General features: G+C 39.9%; 1 protein-coding gene across 1 annotated transcript; it reads right to left on the bottom strand.

Moving 5' to 3' along the window:
• Positions 1-27,943, bottom strand: LOC140245840 (osmotic avoidance abnormal protein 3-like). The gene is made up of 16 exons (XM_072325339.1): positions 27,809-27,943; positions 24,864-25,095; positions 21,741-21,887; positions 19,884-20,022; positions 19,207-19,440; positions 17,371-17,520; positions 15,681-15,908; positions 10,273-10,457; positions 9,125-9,260; positions 8,281-8,426; positions 7,127-7,263; positions 5,717-5,939; positions 4,332-4,505; positions 3,522-3,788; positions 2,163-2,259; positions 1-218 (listed from the first exon to the last, which is right to left on the bottom strand). Exons 2-16 carry the CDS (start codon positions 25,086-25,088, stop codon positions 1-3), a joined length of 2,706 nt encoding a protein of 901 aa, XP_072181440.1. The 5' UTR covers positions 25,089-25,095; positions 27,809-27,943.

Consider the following 27,943-nt stretch of genomic DNA (forward strand, 5'->3'; position numbering starts at 1 on the left):
TTACAAGGGCTCCAGCGTATTGTTTTTCTTCTTCCCTTTCTTGGGCTTGCCGGTGGGCAGTTTCTCCAGGCGGGTCGGGCGCCGCATGCCGATGTCCGCCGGGCCGAGTTGACCGTGCACGGCTGCGGCCGTCAGGTCCGAGTTGGAGAGGGCGTGGTGGGAGGCCGGTCCTAGCAGAGAGGAGTGGGAGGAGTGAGTGGAGTGGGCGGAGTGGTCGGCTGTGGGCGGAGAAGGGGGAAAAAAAGGGGCGTGGTCATTAAATAACATGTTGAAAAAAAAGAGGTCTTGATGCTCATGAGAGCAATAACTGTGCATACTTTTTGTGTTCAAATATTCCATTTTAACATAGGTTTCACAAAGGAATCATTTCCGAAAACAAATTCTGTTACCTATTCGTAATTTCCCACAAGACACACTGTCACTGTCAATGTCAATGTCAATGTGTCTCTATTGCATGTCACTACTCTGATGGGATGAAGACACAGAAACACACACAAAAACAAACACACACAGACACAAAAACCTACACAAGGGGACACAAACACACACATACACACACACACACAAACACACAAATTCTACATACTCATATCCAATGAGTGCCAGAAAGGCAGATCACTATCCTGCCCCATGTTCTGCCAGCTGAGCACAGGAGGGGCTTCCAATTGGTAAAACTCTCCATGGAACTAAGGGCTGCCATCATCTACACATCAACATCAGGTGAGATGCTTGCCCTTTACATCCATCTAATGAGGTCTAGAATAATAATTACCAGATCACGGAGACTTTTATTACCTCCGCCAAGGGAGGAGGTTATGTTTTCATCGGCTTTGGTTTGTTTTTTGTTGGTTGGTTGGTTGTTTTGTCCGTGTGCAAAATAACTCAAAAACTTGTGAATGGATTTGGACAAAACTTTCAGGAAAGGTTGAAAAGAATACACTAAACAGATAATCAAATTTTGGTAGTGATCCGGGAATTTTTATGGATTTTATGAAGGATTTTCGATATTTTGGCAGGTAGGGTCAATGACCTTCAGAGTTCAAGCTGCACATTTTTTTGAGGTTTGCATACGCGCACCAAAGTCTGTGCTGTAGTTTTTGCTAGGACGAGGCACACCACGCATCTTGAATTTGATGACCTAACAAAAAGGCTTCTATATTGGGAAATCCGGAAATTTTCAGCATGAATAATCACGGGTGGCAATCAATGATCTATGGAAGAAATGGTGGAAATGAGATTTTTGGCAGAGGTCTGAACTCTCAGAGTGCTCCTCTACGTAGTTTTCATTTGACACAACATGAAAAGATATCTAAGTTTTCAGGAAGCCTCCTGCAGAATTAGATAGACTTGGCAGCTATGGGAACCAATGCCCGTTCTTGTGCTCTTCAAGCCAATGTTATGCCGTGCCCCATGACTATTCTCATGCTACACACTTCTAACATTCCCACATGCACAAATCATCAGGACCCACCCCCTGGCCAAAAGAATGGCAGATATGCATTTAATACCGTATAACAGGCAACCCACACATTTCCCCATGTAATTTCTGGGAGGAGTGAACCATAGGGACTAAGTGTCATGCAAAACTTGTAATAAAACTCTCCCTCTTTTACAAAACCTTTGAAAGGGGTATAAATGACAGAATGTTACAAGAAATTTGTAAAACAATTATATTTGAGATATTTTCTATCATTCACTTTGTAGGAATTTTCTTTGTCCTGTAACTGTCCGAAATACAGAGTAGGTATCTGATGTCATGGTTTGATAGCATTTCTTTCATCCTTGTAACATTTCTGACCCTGAATTGCATACATGTAATTCTGCATGGCTACCAAACTTCACAGAGATACAAATATATTGACACAAGCTGAATAAAAGCATATTTTGAAGGCAGAAATCATTTCTTGGTGTAAAAGCTTCAAATCAAATCAAATTTGAGGAAAAGGAAAACTGATAACACATTTTCCTATTTATGATGGAAGAAAAGGTATAACAAATTTAGCTTGTTTCTCTTATTCTATGTAAGCATGTTCACATTCCAATTGATAAAACTGATGAATGAAACACTGTCTAATGATGATCTCGGATCAGTCAAAGCATTGACTGCAATGTAAGGAGTATATAGGCTAAAATCTTACACCCCTCCATCAGCGCATACTCACGCAAGTTCCTGTTGATGTCGGCATTGCTAAGAAGCTGATTGGCTCGTTTCGGCTTGAAATAATCCATGGCGGAGTCGTGCTTGGACTGCTGAAGTTTCTGCGCATGCAATGGGGCGGGGTTAGAGAAAGGACAGTTCTTCACATGCGGCATTCACTAACAGAAAAAAACGAGTTACTACAAGAATGCAACTGCGAACCGTAAAAGATCACATTCCTTCTATTCATGCAAAAGTCTGTACGATGCTTGACTACAAGATAAACAAGGCTGACCCAACACTTCCAAAACATGCAGGGACGGCTATGTTGGTTCTGTGTTTCACTAATTTACATTTACAAAAATGTCATCACGTGTTTTCTAACAATAAGAACTACAGGATCTATCAACTGCTTGAACACTACCCAACAACACATACAAAAACCAAGTTCTAAAAAAAAACAACAACAACAAAATACAGAACAGAAGCCCAACTTGATAATTTCATTTATTGGAGGACTTTCAATATTCAATCCAGGGAGGTTTCATAGGGAAATCATGGAGATACCTGTGTATTCATGCATCTAAGATGAGTGAAAATAATCAATAAATCAGGAAGGCTTTTATATTATCTTGTTTGGACGCCGGGAGATGGCAAAGTTTTCTGAGAGCCTCCTGCACAATCAGGAGGAAACCTTGACCACTCGGTCACGCAGGTACTGTTTGTTTGTAGAACTTTCTGTCCCTGAACCCAATTTTACACATGTTTCTGTGGATTTGTTTCACCTATGTATTGCAGTAACACTCGTTTTCCTTTATGCTACGATAGCAACTCTTGCTGCACTGGCAAGTGCCATGATGGTAACAACAAGAATCCAGCTTCCTGATTGGCTTTTGCTACGAGAAGTTGCTATTCTGGGAAGAGTTCCTATCCTATTTGTATTTTAGGAAATGGGACCAAGAAATCTTTTCTGATTTCATTCTTCAAGACTGCGTCTTGCAAGGATGCCATTTAGAATCAAAGAGAGGGCCATCTACATGAAGCTACTCTGTACATGAAAAGTCTGAATTTTGAAACTGTCAGGGCCTAAATTTAGGCTTTTGCCTGAAAACTGGCATCCTTGGGATTGGTTCTTGTTAATTTTCTGTAGCTTGTTGACTTGTTTCATTGTCCTATAGACAGAATGATGAAACTCACTTACGTCATGGATTACTTTGAGGAAGCTATGTATAATCCTTCTTTTAGAGCAGTATCATCCATGCCATTAAATGTCACAAACTTGTCCTTCCAAATGCTTGGCCTTGTTATAAATGCAAATGTAATGCACAGAAATGCAGAGATATCCAGCAAGATTCCCATTCTGGAGTCAAGCATCCAAACTCACCTGCCGATACCGGTCCTCCTCGTCATCATACGCGCTTGGTCCAATCCCGTTGGTGTACCCATTGACCTGAGGACGGTCATTCTGAGGTACCCGTCCCAGCCCCCTGTCCGCCTGGCCCCTCTGCTGGGTCAAGGGTTGCCGGCCGCCGGGCATGACCCCTCCCGGCATGCTAGCCCCACCCGTTGCCGGGAGCTTGTCCCGGACAACGACTAGGTCTGGTAGCTTCCAGCGACTCTCCTCCTCATCCCATGAACACTCCAGCTTGACCTGATGGAGGAAGAGATGGGGGAGGGAGGGGTTAGTTTGGGGAAGATAAAGGGAGATATGTAGGGAATGTGCTGTGTTGGGATCATTTATATTGAAATATACAACCACTGACTGACAGACCATCTGAAAGCTTTGGCATCACCACAACATAAAGTTGAGAGGTCATGTGATAAATTTTGCTAAGTTTCAGCTACGTACATTTAGACTGCACAAACTTCGAGAAGACTTGCTAGTAAGTTTTAGGGGGAAGTTTTGCAGGAAGTTTTGAGAAAGAAATTTCTGGGAAGTTTACTGTCAAGCTGGCAAAACTTTGAGACATAAAGCCTGCTGCACACTAAACAACTCACAACTATACGACAAACTTACTTTGGATCGGAGATAAATCACAACAGTCTATGAATAAACACACATTTTTTTTTTCAGATCCAAAGCCTGTCAGTCATATAGTCATGAGTCGTATAGTGGGCAGTGGGCTTTAAACTTCTCAAAATTTTTGCCTGTGCAAATTTTGCCATGTGTGGCAAAAGAGAGAGAATTCCCCACCTTGTCAAGGTTGAAGTAGTTGCAGTCCCGTCGGAGACACGGCTGGACCTTGTCCAGAATCTGCTGCAGCATCTTCACCTGCTTCTCCTGCTTGCGGATGGTGTCCAGGTAGTCGATGCGCTCAAACTCAAACTCGGCGTTGAGGTCGCTGATTTCACACTCGGCAGCCCTCAGCTGGTATTGGGATACGAGAGTGAGGGAGGGAGAAGAGAAAGGATTGATGATGAGTGACTGAGTGGATAGATGATACACATGTTTATATCTAAAAATTATTTATGCTACCAGATCAGGACATAGCCACGAAACAATTTGCATGTCTACAATACCAGTCTTTGCAAAGAACACCCGATGTGTAGTCAGAAGATCACCCATACAAACTAAAGCATTACTGCGATAAAATTCTCTAATTTCAACCAAATCAAGACTCATATATACATGTAATACGACAGCTCTACTCTTATCTTAACGATACAATGCAAACATTTTAAAGCGAGATATATTCTACTCAACATTATAACCACTATTTCATATATTTATATACAGTGCACACCCATTATAACGAACACTGTTATAACAAAATTCCGGTTACAACGAAATAAAAATTCAGGCTGTAACATTATTCTCCCTATGTTATTTTATTGTTTAGTTGCCCGGTTATAACAAAATTTCGATATAACGAAAGAAAACTGCCGGTCCAGAGGACTTTGTTGTAACGTGAGTCCACTGTATTTATAAACATAACCATGAAGTCAAGCAGATCAGTATAAACCACTCACACTTGATTAGAACAGAATTCAAGTGACCAGAATGCTATGTGTGTAGGCAATGCACTGCCTATGTATTGAAGCACAATTTCACTTATATAACGAGAACACCATTCCAAGAATCTCATCAGGACACAAGTGGCATATAAGCCACTCGTACATCAAACCAAAACGTTGCTCAAACAACCAGAATCTAACTCATATTAAACCAGAGAGCATCTCTCACAGAACCAGTACATTGCTCAAGTGACCACAACACTACTAGATGGACCATCCACACCATTTAAAAGACCATAAAAACATTTAAAGGACCATAGTACCACTCAAAGAACAGTGGTAACCACCACAGCATCATCCATGCGACAACAACAATCAGAGTATGATTCATGCAACCACAACACCACTTATACACCCACAACACAATTAATGCAACCACATCATTTGTGCCAATAAAACACCACTCTTGTATTCATCACACAATTCATGCAACTACACCATTCATACCACCACAACACCATCCGCGCAACCACAACACCATTAACAAGACCATGACACCACTCATTCAATTCAAACACCGGTTTTGTCACCAGCACACCACTTCTGCACCGACTACAAACCCACCTTCTCAGACTCCTTCTTCAGAAGCTCATTCTTAGCCTTCAGTTCCTCCTCAATGTTGCTATAGATGTTCAGCATAATACCGTCATCGTCCATCTTAGCGATGGCCTTGGCTAGGGCCAGTTTCCGCAGTTCGGCATGCTTCAGCTTCTTGCGTCTCTTCTCCTTGAGGCCTTCGTCCGACGCACGCTCTCCTCCCACCATCTCATGCTCCAGGGCTTGCAGTCTAGAAGGAAGGGTGAGATACGGAAGAGTGGGGAAGGATGAAGGAAAAAGAGGGGGAGGAGGGGGAGGAGGGGGAGGAGGGGGAGGAGGGGGAGGAGGGGGGGGGGGAGGAGGAGGAGGAATTATGGGGTGGTTAGCATAGCTCATTTTTTTTTATAGAGGATTAGAACAAGTAGCATCTACAGTGGGGAAAAAACCTGGCAAAAATCACATTTGATTCACTCTGCTGTTAGCAAGCTGTCTAGCAAATTTCTTTAACCTGTTGATGACGGACTGATTTTGCTACGAATTTTCCATAGAAACCTTGACGAGTATTCTCAGGACTCATCCTAAACGGGTTAAGAATTCTGACAATTACCATGAATTAAAACCTCTGCAATGACTCCCTTGCTGCAACTAACAAGCTTTAGAACAGTCATTTCACTGCCTCATGACTACAATGTAGTAAATGCTCACTGCGATAATCACTCAAATACAAGATTTTAAGTTAGGATTTCAATTTTTAGCAAAACAAATCAATTTGATTTGATTTTGATTTCTCACTAAGGGACCCTAGTAATTGCCAATGGGCGTGGGAGGGGGGTTTGAGGGCTCAAATCAAATTTCACAAAATCATTTTCACTCCTGTAGCACTTTAGTTAGGATGTGAATAATTGAATAATAAAACACAAAACAACAAAAAACAAGCAAATTGAAAAACTAGAGAAGCACTCTGCCTCCGCCAAGCAGCTTATTTCAACCACTGATTTTGTTCTACAAAATTACGATTTCCCAAAATAGAATCCTTTTGTTACGACATCAATGCCAGCTACGCGGCGCTTTGCCCTGGACCAGAAACTACAGCACACACTCTAGTGCGCGTATGAAAACCTCAAAAATGCGCAGCTTGAGCTCCCAAGTGCATTGACCCTACCAGTTAAATTATTGAAAATCCTTCATAAAATCCATAAAAATTCCCAAATCACTTCCAAAATTTAATCATCTGTTTCTTGTGTCATTCTTAGCCTTTCCTGAAAGTTTCATTCAAATCCGTTTGCAACTTTTCGAGTTATTTTGCACACGGACAAACATACCAACGGTAATGAAAACATAACCTCCTCCCTTGGCGGAGGTAAAAAAAAGCAAAATCCAGCTGGGAAAGAACTAAAAACCCCAAGGATGTCACATGGTCCAGATCTGGGTGCTCACCTCTTCAGAGCCTCTTCCTGATCCAAAACTGTGGCCTGCTCCTTCCGGGGCAGCTTGGGAGAAGATCGGGGCGCCGACGGTCCTTCATCATCGCCAGCAGGCGAGGGCTCACTCTCCTCGGACATCGGTTGTTCCGCCTGTGAGTAGAATGGAGGTGGAGGGATTGTTACAGTGATTACAACTTCCAACAGGTCAACCAGTTGGTTGTAGGAACCCGCCAACAGCATGACAACTCTAGTCTTTCAATGTACATGTCGCTTGTACCCACAAACTCTATACACGTTCACTCATTTCATCACAAGTGTTGTAGTCTGAAACCTTCAAGGAGCAAAGCCAGAGTGCTACTTAAGAAATATGTGCAGATAACAAATCATAAAATAACTCTCTTTTTTTTGGGGGGGGGGGGGGCAGGGAAGAGGAGGCTTAGTAGGTCCCTACCTACAAGTCAAGAAAAGTGGCATTTTGAGAACACATTTGGATTTATTTTGTCGTTCCTTTATACAAACACACATTCAATTCTAGGAAGGGAGCTACTGAACACCGATATGCAAACAACAATGGAACCATCAGCCCACGTCCCCTCTGAAGGACTAGGTAACAAGGATAAAGCGCCTTTAAGGGATTCATACTGGTATTAACCCTTGAATTGACAGTCTGTGGATTTTTACACTTGGCCGCAGTAGCTCTTATCCTTCTTCCGGGATTCTATCCAACACCCTAATACAGGGGCCAACCGGACAGGGGGTGCACCGATATCGATGGCACAGAGTGAGAATGTAAAGTTAACTGCTTTGCTCTTGAATGCTGAGGACAACTGTTGATTTGAAAATGTCATTGTTTTTAATGTCAGTGAAGCTCCTTTTAAAAAAGAGAAAAATTATGTAACTTTTTGAATATGAACAGGGGCCCCGTTTCATAAAACTTGCCATCAGTGACAACCGGCATATTTCTATGACAAATTTGCTCTCAGCCAATCAGATGCAAGGATTTCAGTAGCTCGTCACATCTATGAGAACTTGCCACTGATGACAAGTTTTATGAAATGGGCCCCAGGTCACTAGATTGGTATAGGACATCACACTGTGGATATGAATGGGGGGAAAGACATTCCTAGGAAAACTGAGACAAGATAGTAGAGATCTGTGAGAGCTAACCTGACTGGATACCTTGGTGGTGGCATCCTCCTGACCAGCTACCGGTCCCTCTTCACTGCCGGGCGTCGGCTGGACTCTCTCCAGGGTGATCACCTGCTGCTGGGATGGGAGGGTCGGGGCGCCCTCGCTTGACTGAATCTCTCCAACTGGATACAGACAGACAAACAGTAGGGTGGGGTTGATGGTACAAAATGCTTTTCACTAGTAAAGTTAAAAACCAAGTAGAGTGAGAATACCATATAGTGTGAAGGACGGTCTGGTTTGGATATATTTGAGAATCCCAGTCGGGAAATGTGTACACATTTATCAAATTCTCTGAGTAAGTACACACAAAGCCCATAAATTGATCTTTACTGACAAGCGTCTGCTTTAAAGGGGATGGCTAGTAACTGATCAGTGGGAATCAGTGGGAATGCTGGGGGATGATTGTTCCAATCCTTGTGGGATTCATTTAAGAGTATATTCATATATATATATCTATTGTTGTGTGAAATTATTTGCTTCAGAATGGTCTCATATTCAAGTAATGTGCAGTTCAATGTTTCCAGGTTAGCATACCTGTACAGTGTCGGGGCGATCGTTCAGTTTCTGCTACATTTGAGTACCATATGAAACTAATCCGGGTAGTTTTGGTGTCTCACATGAGTAAATCGGCATTGGTCCTGGGGGGTGTTTCATAAAGCTGTTCGTAAAGTAACGAAGGACTTACGAACGACCGGTGATCAGATCTGATGTGCAATACTTATCAGAATTTCAATAATTTAGCACAAGAACTGATCACCAGTCCTTCGTAAGCCCTTCGTGACTTTCAACACAGCTTTATGAAACACCCTCCTGGTCTTACCTCCTTGTTCGGAGACCTGGGCCAGCTTATCCTCATAGAGAGCCTTGAGTTGGTCCATGTCCTGCTGGAGTTTGGCCTTGGACATCTGTTCCTGTTCATACATGGCTTTCATCTCTTCTAGCTGGGCTTGGTAGTCCTGGAACCAAGAGAGTGTGCCAAAAGTGACTTCAGATCAAACTTTAAATCATTTATATGAACATCACTTCTATGGAAAATCATTTCTATGTACATCATTTCTATGGAAAATCATTTTATGTATGGTGTACATCGTTTCTCCATAAAGTAATTTCTAAGTATATTGAATTTCAATAATTTCCGCGAGAATATAAATTTCCAAATATTTCAAATTACCAGGAGACAGGTGTTGGTAATCCCATTAAAATGAATCTATAGTAAACTTTTCTGGATAGAAACATGGTTTTGACATAGAGTTATGGGTAGTCATGATTACAATACAGTTTTAAAACATGGTTTTGTTACACACATTGGAGAGGTAATTCAATACTGTGTTTGCAGAAACTAAAGTTTTGAAAGTCTTATAAATGTAACCGCAATCTCAATCATGGTCTGATCAACAGCTGCAAGCTGCAAGTACCCTATTGACCCAATTTTCAAAAAGACGATCTGAGCACAATGAGATATTAGCAGTAGCCCAGACCGACCAAGCCTTGCCAGAAACTAATTATGGAGATAAACTCTTAGAAACACTTCTTTGTCACACCATGTTTCAAAACTATGTTTCTCAGTATGCAGAACATTTGAAACGAGGCTGAAATGGATCATACAAATTGAAAGATAATGCAAATTCATCAATATATCATTGCTACTGAAGTAACCCTCCACATATTATATCGTCGGTTGAGAATGATAAGGGCGTTAAGTTGTCTCTAAACCCATAGTGTTCGGGACAACTTAACGCCCTTCTCATTCTCAACAGACAATATGTGATATCCACAACTTGTTGGTAAGAGTGGGTAGTCATATTCCATGACTACAAAAGAAATCGCACCAAAAAGTTTGGTTCTCTAATATGACTTCACCTTTCTGGTGCAGGTACATGTGTGCACACAAGGATGAGTGTGAGGAATGTTGGCTTTTAATCTTCAAGTCTTGAGAGTTTTTAGGGTTAGAGGTCAAAGGTCACTCACCCTCTGCAGCTGGTCCTTGACGGAATCCACATCCTCCTGACTGCCAGGGGTCGTCGGGGACGCACTGCCCTGTTGCTGAAGGGCTGCAGGGGCCGCGGGGGCTGCAGGGGCCTGGCCAGCTGGGAGGGCTGCCTGGCCGGCTGGGAGGGCTACCTTGCCAGCTGCAGCAGCAGCAGCAGCAGCAGCTGAAAGTAACCATGTCAAAAATAACATGCTAAAATCTGATACAAGACATTATGGTGGCTTTCAATACATCAGCATAGAGAATACTGATTAAAAATGTTATCCTCAGATATAAGATTGAACAATTCTTTACCCACTGAAAGAAACGAAAATAATTCATTATTACCATCCCTCCCCCCCACAAAAAAAAAAGTTGTTATGAGCAGTCATTACTACTAGCACCTCTTCATTGGCACTATAAACTTTAGCCAATCAGAATGTAATAACTGATTAAATAGATGAGATAATTGGGGAGTCTGAAACACCTACTTTAACGATACAGATGGATGTGTATCAGAGAGTATTAAAACTACAAAGATGTATTGGTTACATGAACCAGAAACTTTCTCCCAATGAATACAAATATGTACAATGAATGCTGATGAATGAATTCATGAATTCATTTATGTAACTGAATGCTTAGATAGTGAATTTTGAATTTTTTGTGTCTCTTATTTCCTGCACATATGAACAAAAGTTGACTTCAAGTATACAAAACATACACAAGGGAGGTTCTGAATTAGAAATATGTTATTTCGAATGTGAAACACTACTTTTTTTTCATATGTAGGAGAGACTGCTTCAAAGGCATTTAAGATTTTTTTTTGGTTCCTTTCTTTACCACTTTCAATACTTTTAGTTAAGTCATTGAAATAGATAAAGCATCCCTTGATGTGTAGTTCTCCCTCAATCTCTGTGCATGATGATAGTTATGCTGCAAGAATGTGGGGGGGGGGGTAATAAATTTGACAAATAAAGTTGTTATGAGATATTCTTTGCAGAACAGTTTCACACAAATAGCAAAAGTTTCACCACAGGAAAGTAATTTTCACACTTTAAGCCCCTTCCAGCAAAAACAAATAAATTAATAAATGGATAAATATGTAACGTCAATTGGCTACCGTAAAAAATAAAAAAATAAAAAAAATAACTTTATGTAATTTGATGAATAAAATTTGATGAATAAAACAAAATTGAAACTAGGACGAGAAAAATAGAATTGAAATCTGGGAGACTTGGGAGGAATTTGCGGTAAATTTTGCACCAAATTATGATACACAAGCACACAGACATCAGATGGCGATCCCATTGAACATTAAAACAGCACTCTTCACAGTGGTAGCCTCAATTTGCAAAACATCCTTCAAACCTGTCTATAATGGCCACTCAAGATACATCCGATTTAGTGACCTTTACAGGCAGGTAGCAAGCATGGGATTATAACATGGCTGATTTAGACTTCATTGCATATCAGCATTTATACTATGTATCTTTCCTGTAGCAATACTTTGCCAAAATGTCCTAGGTTGATCATGTTACATATCACTTGGTGTACATGTATCTTCTTAGAGTATAATCTACCAAACAACAATACTACTACCAATGGCAGTCTCTTTCCATTTTTCTGGTATTGTCATGACACAGTCTGGTCTTAAACTACGGGTGCTTGTAGCTAGGGTTTACAGGGATCATATAGTTTTGGTTGAGACCTAATTTCAGGTTTCTAACATTTTTTGGTGAGATAATGGGAAACCTCTTATGAAATATGAAAGAACATGTAATTCTATGAGGAATTTAACATTCATTTGATGAAAATTGGTTTTGAAATGGCTGAGATATCCAAAAAAGAGCAATGCCAATAAAGTGTGGGACCCACACTTTCTTACGATCGCTTTGTATTACTTCGTTTTTGGTTGTTTCAGTCATTCCAAACCCGATTTTCATCAAATAAACTTTGAATTCCTCTTAAAATGGTATACTCTGTACTATATCATAAGTTTTTTTCTTGATATCTCGCAAAAAGTTAAAAGCCCAATTCTCATCTCCACCAATACTGTACCATCCCTTTAAACTACAATCAACAGCTGCAACACAACGAATAGTAATGACAACATAAAAAAAGTTTGGTGGCTGCTAAGGTTCCACTTGAGACAAGTGGCCACCATACACAGGGTCTTTCAAAACATTTTTGAAGGGGAAATTATACATTACGGCCAGATAAAGCAAAGTTCGAAACAGGATTGACTGCATATACATATTGCACTACTAAACTACCTCAGAATGATGACTCACAAGTTTGCATTTGCTCAATCTGAGTGGACTTTTGGTCTCAACTTAACCCAAGCCTTCTGAGAAATCAAGAAACACTGTCTTAACTCTTTGTCACTTCTAAAAAACAAAAAACAAAAACAAAAAAACAAAGCCTGTTCATATAACCATATTGGTTCCAACTTGGCAGGTAAAACCAAGAAATCATCAACTCCCTGCAAACATAAATGCCATCTTTGGCTATTATAAGGAATGATCAAGGACAAAAAAGTTTGCAAATGTGGGCCACCAGCCCAGTGAGATAGGTCCATACAAGAGTAAGATCAAGAGAGCAAACAGAGGAAGAATTCACTTTTCCACAACTAATTCACATTTTCCTTATATATATTTTCACACCTGATTTGCCCATGGCTGCCCCATCATACGTTAGTTTGCAGGCACAAAGCTTTGTTGGTCGTAAAGGAGTCTGCGCCAAGACTACTATATGCACCACTTCGGCACTGTCCACAGGCCCTGTGTTGTAGCTTCTCCCAACGAGAGGCTGCAGTGTAGTGGTGCGCGTATTAGTCTTGGCACATGCAGACTCCTAATACGACCAACAAGGGTTTGTGCCTGCAAACTAATCATATGTCATGTTTGTGGTTATGCATGAGTGTGTATGAATGTGTGTGTGGGGGGATGTTGGTGTCTAAAAATTTTGTGCAAATGCAAGTACCAGGTTCATACCATTCTTCCTTGTGTCAGCCCCCCTCTGCAATCCAATCTTCAATATCAGTGTGAATTGTACTGCTCCCTTCAGTTTAGAAGGGAAATATGCAAAACATCACTCCCCGCCCCAGGATAAGTAGGTAAGTGTTTAGTACACCTGTAACCATGTCCAAGCATTTGACACATTATAATTGAGGTTAGACGACAAAACACACATTTCTTTAATCCTTTGCTGGAACAGGAGAGAAGAGCTTGATCAGGACAATGTACCAAAGAAACAGAGTCCTCTTTTATTTACACCGAATAACTCACCTTTACACTTACTGTGAAAGGAACAATGTGAATTCTAGAAACACATACAGTACATGTGGTTGAGGGTTAATTTCTTCTTTCTTTCTTTTTACTTTCAACTGTAATGTGATATCAGTGATGTTTGCATGATGTAAGAACATATCTATCATAATCTCAAATTTGTATATCTAAACACAGTTCAAGTCATGACAGACACAGATCATTTGTCTCAGAGTGCAGGATCTGTGTCGGTATAATGATAAGCAGTGAATTGTGAACACACGCAGAAAAGAAATGATTTAGAATATCAATTTGACAGAAATGTTATCGGTATGACTAGTGAGGAACACACATGGATGATATTGAGACAGTTTGTAACAGTTTTGGTTGTTGGTACCTTAGAGGTGCACAAAGAATTGTGAATAGAGATATCTGGCTGACACACAGGTCATTGTCATGTGAATGTACTTGAAAATACTTAAAAATTCTAATATGTACAGGATTAATGAGAAGAAGATGACATGGTGAATGGTACGGAATCCTGTTCTAATATAAATATGTTGAACATGTGATATAATTTCAGTGGATGATTGTTAGGGAGCAAAATCCCTGAGACCAGTAAAATCCCAATGTTTGAATCAATATGTTGTTTAGTTATACCAAGTTTTGAAAACAATGTAGTATTAAAGTGGCTTTGAAATCTGGTGCGAGAATAATTGCTTGGCTATGACAAGAGTTTGTTAGTTATCAACAAACCCGTTCTATTTAAGAAATAGACTTTCTACATTAGTCTAAAAAATTAGATTGATTTTGCTAAAAATGAGTGCTCAAAAAATGGGAAAATCAGTCTTAGCAAATGATCGAAATTTGGCATCTTAATCTGAAATTGTGGTGCAGGGTTCGGCATAAACAAAATGGATTCAAGAAATTTGTCCTTCATTTCTTTCAGAATTGCATCGATCATAGAGCTGCCAAGGTTCGGCTTTTGACGAACCTGCGGAGCTGCCAAGGTTCGGCTTTTGTCGAACCTGCGGAGCTGCCAAGGTTCGGCTTTTGACGAACCTGCCCAGCTGCCAAGGTTCGGCTTTTGACGAACGTGCCGAGCTGCCAAAGGTTCGGCTTTTGACGACACTTTTATAGCAAGTGTCCACTGTACATAGTAGGAAGGAGAAATTGGAATATAGACCCAGTTATGTACGATGAGGTGTTTCACAAAGAAGAGGGTATAGTGAAATGAAAAGTAGGAGAGTGGAGATTCTTTGTCACACTTCAAACCGAGAATCATGGAACTTACCAACCAATTGAATATCTGACAGAGAAATCAAAGAAATATAAACAAAAACAAATAATGAAAGTTTGAATATCATTCCTGTGACCCAAACCGCCCTGGGAGGATAACTGAACCAAGATGTACAACCTATCCCATCCCTATTTCTTGCTGCTATAAATCTCTAGCAAAATTAGGGGGAAAAAAAAATGTTCTCTCTTGCAGAGACACTCAACAAATCTAGCACGCTGACACTGATCACATCATGAGACTGGAATAATAAGCCCCTGCTCCAAGGTTCTGTCTCCCGCTTTGCACCCACTCCTAAAGCAATCTGGCATGCTACCGCATGGCATCTAAAATCTTCTGCCACTAAGAACAACCTTCCCAAACACGGTTCAAGAATGAATAACCCACAGCATGTAAAAGACACCAACTATTGAGAAAGGCACAGGAAAATAGCACAAGCCAGCCCTTAATTCCCCATCTATGCTTGTATTCTATTATTTTCATTTTTGCCATAATCTAGTCAATTTGCCTATGTGGTGGCAACGAATATCACATCTTTAGAAAAGTGTGTGAAGCTTTTCAAATCCAATAACTTCATAATTTTACTCTATCTATCTATCCACATATCCATCTATCTGTCCATCTATCTATACAACTATCCATCTATCAATCTATCCATCTATCTGTCTGTCTGTCCATCTATCTATCCGTCTATCCATATATCTACTTTTCTATCTATCTATCCATCTATCTATATATTTATCTATTTACTCATCTATCTGTCACAGTCAACTTTAACATGTAGTTGGATTGCATCTTTAATAAAAGAGAGTTGCCTAAACATTATGAAGCACGCACTCACCATCAAATCCGCCCGCCGGGATCGGGATCTGCCCCATCAACATCTGCTTCAGCATCTTTATCTCCTCCTGGTACTGCCTCAAGAGGGCGTCCTTCGGATCCTCGTTGATCTTGGGCTTGTTCTTGATGTTCTTGGCGCGGTTGGCGTAGCGCAACGTGGAGAGCGTCTCATCGTAGTTGTTGTCGGCCGGCGAGAGGCAGGCAACCATCAGGGTCTTGGTGTTGCCACCTGACAGGGCGAGGGCGACATTTCACTTGTAAGCAAAACACTTCTGCATTAGAACAAAGCTCTGGGGGACTCATTATCATGTACTGTCAAACATGATATATTCGCGGCATGAAATTTTCGCAAATTGGAGCCAGCGGCCTTTTTTGCGGCATGAAACTTTTCACAAATTGCCACTGGCATTCAATGCATTTACTAGTGTAGACGAGAACCGTTACATGCATCTTAATTTCGCAAATCTTGGCGTTCGCGAAATTCGCGAAATTTAGATGCACGGGAACATTCCTTGTTTTACAGTATGCATGAATTCTGCATAGTCAGACAAGCCTTTCTACTGCTGTTACTACAAGTTGATTGTATCATCAGGGCTGCTAATCTCTGCAGATCAAACACATACCGATGTACACACTTTATTTAAGAAAATGAATAAATACTCTGAAAGAAAAGAAAAATCAAATAAAAAGATTAAAGATAGAGTAATTAACCATTCTATATATTGATAAGGAATCTAAAAGTCTAATCTAATCTTGAAGTAGTGTATTTTCTGTTTGAATTTCTTGTATGCATGTCAATTTGTAATGCGCAGTAGAGTATATCATTATAGTAGCTGCGCAATATAAATGTCCTTTTATTATATCATATATTATATTTAAAAAGAACAATGTTGGATTGTAAAAAAAGAAATACAATAATTCAAATATAAATAACTTGGCAGCTCTGCATTATGCTTCCTTCTTATTTCTACTTGGCTCTTCATTTCTTTTTTTCTTTGTTCATGTATTTCTTTTTCTTTTCTCGCTTCATTAACTCCTTCATACTGATCTTCATCCTTTAATCCTGATCTGTTTTGTTTCTTCTTATTCTTCTTCTGTTTTACTTTTCCTGTGCATAAGTACTATCATAAGAGTCAGCATTAGATTTGAGCTCTTGTGTTTAGGTTATTGGTAAGAAGGATCACAAGAGTAAAAAAGTGCTCTCAACAGCCAGGAGATCCTAAGAGTACCTTCTCTCTGACTGCTCCTCGTCTGTGGAATTCTCTACCAATCCCATTTCAGAATTGTAACAAACTAGTTACCTTCAAATCTGAATAAAAGACTTATGTTTTTCCAGCAACTTTGTCAATAATGTACGACATATTGTGGGAGCTGAGTGCCTCGGTATGTTTTACAGATAAATGGTGCTAATGTCAGGTCTGCCAACATTCCCACATCCAAATCAGGGAGATTCCACACAGCAATCACAGAGATACAGCATATCTGCATGTTACATGCATTTCAATGGGCAAAAAATAATTCCCTAATCAGGGAGATTTTAATATTCTCTTATTTAGACATGAACAGATTTTGACATTTTCAGGGAGACTCCTGTAGAATCAGGGAGACTTGGCAGCTCTGTAATGTTGTTCATCACCATCATGATGTTCATCAACATCATCACCATAACAAAAAACAAAAGCAACACTCACCAAGAGAATCCTGCAGGAGACGGGTCAGCTTAGAGTCACGGTAGGGGATGTGTTTGGACTTGCCATCGACCAGCGCAGAGATGACGTTACCCAGGGCTGACAGGGACAGGTTGATTTTTGTCGCCTCCTTCAGTCGGTCTCCCGTGGCACCTGATCGGAACAAAAGAAAAGAAAAAAACACAAGGAAAAGTTTACAAAGGGTTTGATAGAATTTCTGCTAGTACAGTTCCATTAAGAATGTATGTGGATTTAAGGCAAAGGATATAGCTGCTAGTTTTTGAGAAATGTGACCCGCTACAACAAAATGGTCCTAAAGTCGCGCACGGTCGAAGCCTTAAAAATCGAGTTTGAAGTTAGAGCATCAAAATTGGTCAAAACTTACGATTTTCTGAATTTGACATATTATTAGAGTCTTACATGTCTTCTATCATCTGTCGAAATTTTGAAGCAAAATAATGAAAGGAAAGACCAAAAAATAGCGTTTTTCTGGGCCATGTTTTTTTGGCGTTTCAACGAAGCAGAAACTGCTTCGAACATTTGGATTGAGCGCCACACATAGGCTCCGCCCCTAACAACGACCAGAGTGATCTCATTGGTCAGTTTGCTGCTTGCCGCTAACCGAAGCGTGAAGCTCGCACACTGCCCAGTCGACTGGTGCGTGCGGGCGGGTTGCGCTATGCCTAGCCGCTTCTCCTGACATCCTGGTCGCTGATTGGTCGGTGAGGAGACCGCCGACGCTGCGTTTGAATGAGCATTTCGGGGATTGCTAGGGCTTAACTTCTATTGTCCGGAGGTGAATACTGACTTGCGTGTCTCTTGATTGTGACTGCGCTTCGCAAGGAGAACTTTTAGGGCGCTTTTCTCGAAACAGTGATTTCCCAGACGTCTTGACATGCTCTCTTTTAAACATCGATATCTCCGCAGCTGATTATTTTTATAAGACGTGTTATATATCAATCTAAAGCAGAAAGATTAGGGAATTGTGTCATGCAATTTTCAAATAATCGACCTCGCCCGACTTTAGGATCATTTTGTTGTAGCGGGTCACAAATGTTCAAATTTCTCTGCTATTGTCCATTATTCCTTACCTTCACACTGTGATATTTCCGATTCCTTCCAAGATTCTTCCTGCTCTTTCCTTGCTACTCCCTTTCAATATCTTCCTTCTCCCTCTCCTAATCATCCTTCTCCTTCCCTTCCACCCTCCTTCTCCTTCTCTTCACCCATGTCATCTTCCTATTCTTTCTTCTTCCTATTTCCCATATTCCTTTATAGTTTGTTTTTTTTTCTTCTCCTCCTCCCCATTCTCCACTTCTTTTTCCTCTTCTCCATCTTCTTCTCCACTCTTCTCTTCATTCAGTCATTCTTTCTTGTACTATTTTTCCTGGATTCCTTTTTAGATTCTTCTTTTTAAGTCTCTTGCTCCTTCTCTTTCATATTCTCCTCCTCCTCCTCATCATCATGACCATTATCATCACCGCCACCATCACTACCATTGCTACCACTATTGACACCACCATCACTACCACCACCACACTATCGGCATCCCCATCACCACCACCATCATCTTCACAATCATGAAATTACCACCTTCATCACTGCCATTACCATCACCATCACAATCATCACTGGTATCATCTTCATCATCATCGTCATCATCACCATCGTGACCACTGACCACCACCATCATCATTTTCACAATTATTATTAACCTTCATCATCATCATCATCATCATCATCATCATCATCATCATCATCATCATCATCATCATTATCACCACAATCACTATCTTCATGATCCTCATTCCTCCTTCCTCTTCCTTCTCTTCTCCTGACCTGTCTTGGCCTGTCGCTCGCTTCCCGCCAAATCCACCAGGTTGAGTTTGCCGGCCCGTATGTGGTCCTCTCCCGCCTCGTCCAGCTCGCACATCTCGATGTGGATGGTGAAGATGGAGTGGGATCGGGAGGAGTCTGCATTCATCAGGGTGGCACCCACGGATCGGTTCTTCCAGCCAAGCTCCATGACCTGCTCGCACTCGCGTGTGTTGTGGACCACGTGCATGCTCAAGTCTGTCGGCAAAGAGAAAAACATGCAAACAAAAACAAGAAAATTCAAATTACTGATTCCTGCTTCAAGAAGAACAGTCTTTGGACTGAAGTATGTTGCCGTGCATAAATAAAAGAATGAAATGAAATGAAATGAAAGTTGATTCTGTTGTTGTTATTGCAACAGACTGACAAATCATTAGATTTATAGCGATTTATGTCAATGGAAGTCAATTTTCAATGAGTTGCAATATAAAAAAAAAAAAGAAAGAACTGAATAGCAATTCGTCAACTGTCATGGAAGAATATGTGTACCTGGCTATCATTTTAGAGGGACACAACTTACTCTTGGCCATTTGCAAATATCCGACATACAGTTGTAGCAAATGCATTCACTGCACAACATCACGCACCCAGCCACACAAGGGCGCTAATCTTATCATCCTTTACATGACGCTAAAAAGTACCTTTGACGTAGACTCCTTTGTCTGGATGTTCTTTCAGCTCTAGTCTGGCCTTGTGGTCCTTCCCGAGGAGATCTCGGATCTCTTCGTTGTAGATCTCAAGGTAGGACGCCCTCACCAGGAATTTTAGTCCTTCTGCAACCTACAGGCATTTAGATTTTGACAGACAACAAAATGTGCAACATTACTGGCAAACAGGTCAATGATAAACAGAAAAATTGCAAATCATATGTAAAGATGAAGCTAATAATGCCATAGAAACATGTTAATATAATTTATTTTACAAGTACAGTCGGCAGGTATTGAATACTTGTGGAAGTTATATGCACACGTTGGATTTATGGAGAGAAGTTATAGCTCATGATTTTTGTAAATCTCTACTTTGTGTTGCCACTCAAAAGGACATGACCTCAACCTGAAGGGCCCTTGAGTAGCATGGCTGCTGTATCAAGTCTCATCTTCTCATACATGAATACTTCACCTGTTACGTGACATTCGGAGCAACATTTGATGACCTTTAACCCTATTCTAACTGGGGGGGGGGGTCAAATTGACCCCCCCCCCCCTCGACATTTCGCGCCACGATTTTGCAACGCGCAAAGCTTTTGCCGCGTCGTTTCACAACTTTTTTCATTGAAGTCTCCCGCATATTTTGAGACCAAATTTGCGACGTCCGGGTACACCGTTTTGAAGTTACGTAATGTTTTGCATATGCATGTCAACCAAAAAACAGCTCAAATTCATGATATCGTGTGCAAATCCAATGCAAACTGTGTTTTTTGGTTAAATTGATATAAATTATATTATTTAAACTTTTAACCATTGAAATTAATCAATTCTAGTGTAGATAAGCCTGAAAAAGTGCCTGCAACAAGTTCTGGCAAAAAAATAATAGAAAACAAAAGGTTGAAAAAACAATGAAATACATAAGAAATTAACAAAACAATAAAAAACAAAAGAAATTAATTTCAGTTGAGCTATTTTTTTACACGAAAATTGTTTGATGTGTCTTGAGGAATTCTGACACAAAAATTTAGCAATCCTCCAGTCTTTTTAATGGAGTTATAGGTGAAAATATGATTTCATGCACAAATTTGCATAATTAATTTATTAAAAATATAAAGGCAATATTTTTCTATTGTATGATGATGTAATCTTGTAGTTGACATCCAGCTCTATCTTCAGGCAAAATTTCGCGGCGATCGCGCGATCAGCGGCCGAGATCTGAAGGGGGGGTCAATTTGACCCCCCCTCAGTAAAAACTTGGTCTCAAATAGCCCAGTTAGAATAGGGTTAACATGTGGGCATGACCTAGAGTCTTTGTTTTGTTTTGTTTGGGGGTTTTTTTGGGAGGGTACCAAATCAGCATTAATATTTTACTCAAGCTGTACACTTTACTGCACTTACTGTAAATGTTACTTCATTTACACGGTATACTTTACCTTGCTTACGCTATATACTTTCGCTCATTATGTACGCACCAGTACCATTGCATACTTTACCTCACTTGCCCTGTCCACTTCACTGCCACTGTACAGTGTATATTTCACACCCAAGTACTCACGACTACAATCCAAAATTCACAGATGTTGCTATGAACTTCTGAAGAAGATCCATACAACCCTTTCACTTCTAAAACAATGATACAACATGCAAATGAGAATTTAGAATAAAACACTGGACTTTAATATCCTAGGTATGATCAAATCTAGCTTAACCCGTTGGGGACGAGTCCTGAGTACACTCGGGCAGGTGTCTATGGGAAATGCGTGTTGTAGTAAAATCAGTCCGTCCTATTAAGTGTGGCAACTGAAAGCGTAGGCATGACCTTTACAGGAATTGCCTGGACTAATTTCATACCTGAATATTCTCAAAGATGTGCTCAAAGGCCCGAGGGATGATGCCGCGCTGAGTGGGCGGGTCTGTGATACCCTGCATGCTGAAAGATTTGCCACACCCTGTCTGGCCGTAGGCAAAGATGGTCCCGTTGTATCCCTCAAGCACGCCCTGAAATATCGGGAAAACAAACAGACAAACACACAAAGTGTTTCATTACTTCAGACAATCAAAAAAGGCACTTACTGAAAAAAAAAAAGAAGAAGAAAATACTGGAACACATTCCTGGTGCTGTCAACGTGTACACATCAAAATTAGAGAGATTCTATTAAAGAGCTTTCCCGTAGATATCTGTGTGTTACATGTATCTTCATAAGAATTGAATCTGAAATGAGACTTTGTAAGTCTGACTATTTTGAGACGCTAACGGGGTCAAAGCTTTACATGTAATTTGTGCTATCATGGTTTGGAAAGGGTAAGATTGGCCTCTTGGACAAATGTTTGTAAAAATAAGTGTGAAGAAAAAAATCTGAGGACTTTTTCCACATACAAGCGTACCATCCAAGGGGAGATATTGACAAATTAAGTTCGCTTTCCCGAAAGGATCAATACCCAAGTAGAAAACTGTACCAAGCTCCATGGTTAAATCTAAGTCAGATGAAAAAAGCAAATATATCTAAAGGGGTCATGGGCAATTCCACGATAAAGTGGACATGACCATCAAATTTTCAAAATAATCAAATCTAATTCATTTTGGTATCAAATGAAAGCTTAAGGACTGAATTTTTCATATTTGACCATCTTGTTAAAAAATTACATCATTAACTTTGTTAAATATGTGCATAAAATCAGCATAATTAAATTTGACATAATTATCTGAAAAATATAATAAAGTTAAATGAATGTAGCATGAGAAAATGAAAAAGGAGGTAAAAACTTTGCCTTTGTTTTCAGAGTTTAAGGGTTGAACATCATTACCAAGTCATCAAAGTGCAAGATTTTCTATGTGTTAAGCTTCAGCGAACATCGCAAATACGATCATCAATAATGTCACGGTGTTACGGTAAAAACTGATGTTTTTAGTATTGTTTGAAAATTACAAACACAAAAGGATTTATTTTGATAGCCCAAATCATGACCACATGTAGCTACCATATACAAGTACTAAAATGATGGTAACTTATTTTGTTAATTAATTAAAGCTGATTAAAATGTGTCACGGTGTTACAGTAACTGTAACACCGTGACTATAACACCGTGACTTGCATTGCAATAACACAGGACACATACCGGATTACACATGATAATTAACTGTTGAAGTGACCATCTGATTTCTCTGTCACATTTACTCAAAAGATAGAGGTTTTTCAAGGATTGTTCATAACAGATGGGTCAAGCTATATCCACAAAGATTATCCCTTGTACTTGTTGCCAGCATCATGCAATTTTAACCCTTTCTGTGCCAAAAATCGAGAACTGTGTTTACAATGCAGTGGGGTTTGATATGCCAATCAACATTCAGAGCACATGGTGGGTTAAAATGGAAGCAGTCCACTCACAGTGTGCCACCTACCAGATTCATAACTATCCAGAGCAAACATTTCTGAAGGTTTTGAACTTTTAATTATGGTAAAGGCAACAGTTTCAGTTGAGTTGATACCCTTTGTTTAATATCTTTTTTTAAATCATAATTGACCATTTTATCACATGGTTTGACTCTTCTTTTGTAGACTCAAATGTGTTCCTAACATGATAAACAGTCTGAAATCTTGCTGCAGCTTCCCTGGTATCCTAAAGAATTACTTAGGGCATACTGAAGCTAGATTGATGAGTCCACCAAAAGTTAATCTCACTGGAATACTTCTTTCCTTCAGTGTATGCATGGTGCTGTGCACAATCTTACAAGTTTCACCATTAAAAGAGCCACACTCACTAGGATTTATGTGTATGAATGAGAATTTGCATTATAATCATTTTTATGTACATGTTCATTTTCCAGTACATCTTTGAAAAAGAAGAATAATTATGGTACATTTTGTACCACACAAATTGCTTGAATGATTCTTTTTATTGCTACTGAAATTGCTAAGTGGGTTCACCTGGCTTTGTGACCAAAGGTATTAAAATCAAAGTTTCAAATTTGTATGTCATCTTTAAATATACAAATTGGACTTTTAAAGAGTAGTTATAAACCCTAAAAGTTCACTCAGAGATATTTAACAAGCTTTCAATGATGATAGAGTGAATTATGTCTCAAAACATAGAGTATATTTTACTGAAAGATACGTGTACAAACATGTAAATATGTATACGTGTACAAACGTATAGGACATGTCACGGCGTTACAGTGCAAAGTTTTTCTTTACTTTGTTGTTTTTGTTAATCTGTTATGATTTCAAGAATTTTCTGTTTTATCTGGAAGTGTTATACTGTGATGTCAAACATTCATCATGAATCATCATTTCATTCTACCTAATGGAGAAACACTATGAGCTGAAAGTAAGACAACAGGATTCTCCATAGGTTTTCTACACACATTTCAGAGGTCACGGTGTTACAGTCACGGTGTTACGGTGCACTTATTGAAAATCTATGTCATAGTTTTCCTGTTAATTGATTCTTTAATAAAATTTTACTTCAATATTATCATTGAGTCTCTAGTACATCCAATGAACACATCCACTTATCAAAATGTTCATTAACTTCACAGAGTTTTGTCAGTCAAAGTGCACAAAAACCCATGTCCATTTTGCGTCACGGTGTTACAGTGGTAATTAATCGTGCATAACTCATTTACCACAGCAGTTTTTCTTCCTTTCTTTTGTTTTCAAAATTGCTTATGACGATATGCATAGATACACAATAAAAAATTTTTGTCAAGTGTTACATTTTGATTATTATTTACATTTGATCAGTGAAATTATACTCAAAAGTGTCACGGTGTTATCGTGGAATTGCCCTCATTTTACAACAGCCTCTGAGTAGGACCACACTCCACAAAACAAGCACACAAGTCAAGCTCATATTTGTGATCTATGTTTTTCTTTATATTATCTTTAAAGAGCTAGCCTCTTAAAGATTACAAAGAAGAAATAGATCATCTAGTTCAGATGATGAAGATTCTTCCTTCCATGTTTGACTACTCACATCAACCAGGGGGTAGGCTATGTCACCATAGATCTGTTCGGTTGTAGACTCCGTGAAGTAAGCACCGTCAAAGGTGAAGCTCTTAGGCGGATCCTTGGACTTTGGCTTGAAAATCTCACAGTAGCCTCGCGCACCGTCCATTTTGACCACGGTGGAGCAATTCAGGCTCTTCTCCCTCGCATTGAGGGGTCGGCATCGCACGATTACCTTGACTGCTTCTGCCATCTTTGACCTTTCAACAGAAGAAAAAAATGTTAGCTAAAAATCCATTTCACTGCCAAATTTTACTTTCATTTAATCTGGCTCTGTGCAGTTTGTGTAGATCTGTGAATGTTTGCTGCACAGTCACAGATATGTAATTGCCATTCATTAACATTACATTGTATTTCGAAAAAACACAAAGCAAAACACTCTCAGACATCCTATTCCTATGGGAACAAAATTACAATTAATGTTACAATCTATGAGATCTATTCAGGTGGGTGTCCAAAGACAGTCAACGACAACAACAAAGCATGTCAATCAACTTCTATTAAATTAACCGAATGACAGTAATTGACACAGTCACAGGCAATGACCTACACTGACACACAGTACCGAGTTCTACTAAGTATAGTAGGTGTCCAACACATTGACATGAAACTGACACCCCTTTTATGCAGCACTGCGCGTACTGAACGAACATTCACGCATGAGACTACGCGCAGTCACGGCAGTGGTTTCGCATTTTTTACTGGGGATTTGATGATGCCGAAATATTACTGAAAGACTCTACCAATAATAAACATGATCAACAGCAAACAATGACACTGTAGATTAGAAAAGCAATATTAGAGGTCTACTGTGCATTTCACACGTACTGTACATGTATTGTCAATGGAGGGTAGGGGTGGGTGTTGGTTTCAAAACTACAGCGCAACTAAGTGCGTCAAAATAACAACCTACATTTGTACATGTATGGTAAGGGTACCACCTATCGGCAGGGTACCTTGACATCGGCACCCTGCGTATCATGGCTGTTTGCATAACGAAAAGGTACGCACGGGATTAAGTGCCATATTAGCTATGTATGAAAACAATAAAAACGAAGAAACGAAAATCAAACTCATAAACAAACTAACACACCAAACTAAACACTTTTCAATTACACATCAGCTCAGTAACGACGCATGACTGTGAAATTCACATGTATTCCTACGGAGGGAGGGGGTGCCGATCATGAGGTACTTGTACCCTTTTAAGCCGCGCGAAGAAATTGCATCGCATGCACTTAAATTGCGTTATTTTACAACGGAGATTCAGAATCAACAGAACGGTCACGGGATTTGAAACTGCAGTATTTCTGGCATATTCGAGGCAAAACTTAGGCGAATTCGTTTGATACTTTTTGAATAAACGAGTTGCCAGTCCTTAGGGTGCTGATACAACGTGTAGGTGGTACCCACAATCATACACGTTTGAAAGCAGTTTATATCTTGAAGCATATAAACCTTTACCGCAAACCGCCTGTGAAATCAGAGTATTTTCTTTCTATGAGTAAAACTTAAGGCAAGTTGTGAGGTAGGCCCTATTTTAAATATTCTAGTGATAGAAAAAACGACACAATTTAAAGCATTTTGATTAGGGTGTCGATGTGTTGGACACCCAACTAGAATTTTATAGAACCTTGTTAAAAATAAAATGTGTTTAGATCTAACAGTTTGATCTACGTGGTCTAATGTTACAGGGTGCTACATAAGCACTTGCCCGATTGCCTGGGGCAAGCGAAAATCAAATTCGGGCAAGTGTTTTTGAACAATGGGAACAAATTCTTGCCCGAATTGGGCAAGCAAAGTTTTGAAGCCACCTTTTTTTCCCATTTAATATATTTCCCCAACAAACCCACAAAGTCTACCATACAGAAGCCCAAGACAAACAATGACTCCATAGTGATGCTTCATACTTCATATTTCATTTCAGCAACTTTCCAAAACTTACATGAAGCAATGCAATGCAACAACAACAGTTGATCGGACCAAGTTTGTTACTCCATTGTTTTGAGAATTAATATGTGCTGTTTATTCAAATGATTGTGTTTTATCAAGACCTTGACTTACACATGATTTTCTATATTAGGTGCCTACTTCCTTTAATTTTGGACTTTCTTTTCGGGCAAGCAAAATTACTATTCAGGCAAGTGTTTTCCAGCAAATTTGACAATCTGCTTGCCCGACGGCCGACCGGGCAAGTAGTTAAAAAAAGTTATGTAGCACCCTGCGTTAGATAGAATTCACATGACTAACAAACGTTAAATAAAGGCAGTCTCTAACGTTACATAGAGTCTTGGTCTAAGATCATGAAGATCGGTCTGTATCTGGTCATCGGGGATATGTTTCGCCGAGACTGCATCTGGCTTCGCCTTCACAGGATCCCCTTCTTCGGAGGAGAGTGATAACGTCCTCCGGACAGACGGATCGTTCTGTCTATCCCATCCCTAGCCCGACCAGACGCTGTTATTGTTAGTGTTTGTTGTAGTGTTGATACGCTGTGAGAACTCTTACTTACGACTGGGCTGTTAGTAACGTTACCAATTACTTTTAGTAGGCCCTATCCCCTCCCATTCCCCTTACCATGGCATGGCAAAGACGCCGGCTTCTTCGACTCATCATCTCATGAGAGACGAGTATGTTTACTAATAATAGAAGTCCCCAATAAACTTGACACCTTCCCTGGTCTAAATGAATGTCTAAACTCTCATAATGACTGCACTGTGACCAGGTGACGGTCGGTCTATGAAGCTAGGATAGGACAGACGGTTACTACGTACGGGGGAGGGAGACAAGATCCAGGATCGCAGGAAAACATATGCCGCAACGCAACGCACTTCACACGTCTCTGTTATTACAATTGCTATTTGGTAAGTTTGCAAAGAAACCGGTACAATAACAGCGACATGTTTATCTCACCTTTTCGGGAACCTCCTCCAAATCAAGCAGTCAGGTCCCGTCTACGGATTTATATGACTCTTCAGAAATGGCACGTTTCGAATATTTTATTAATTCATCATATTTACCAAGATTAGTCACTGTCGGTGCGGGTAC

Source organism: Diadema setosum, unplaced genomic scaffold (genome assembly GCF_964275005.1).
Source record: "Diadema setosum unplaced genomic scaffold, eeDiaSeto1 scaffold_39, whole genome shotgun sequence".
Lineage (NCBI taxonomy): Eukaryota > Metazoa > Echinodermata > Echinoidea > Diadematoida > Diadematidae > Diadema > Diadema setosum.

What these genes read in the sequence shown, in the direction of transcription:
- LOC140245840 (XM_072325339.1), bottom strand. Translation starts at nt 25,088, where the DNA reads ATGGCAGAAGCAGTCAAGGTAATCGTGCGATGCCGACCCCTCAATGCG. An exon ending in CGAGCGACAGGCCAAGACAG is followed by an intron (nt 17,521 to 19,206) that starts GTCAGGAGAAGA and finishes TGTTCCGATCAG; the next exon opens with GTGCCACGGGAGACCGACTG. An exon ending in CGACATCAACAGGAACTTGC is followed by an intron (nt 219 to 2,162) that starts GTGAGTATGCGC and finishes CTCCGCCCACAG; the next exon opens with CCGACCACTCCGCCCACTCC.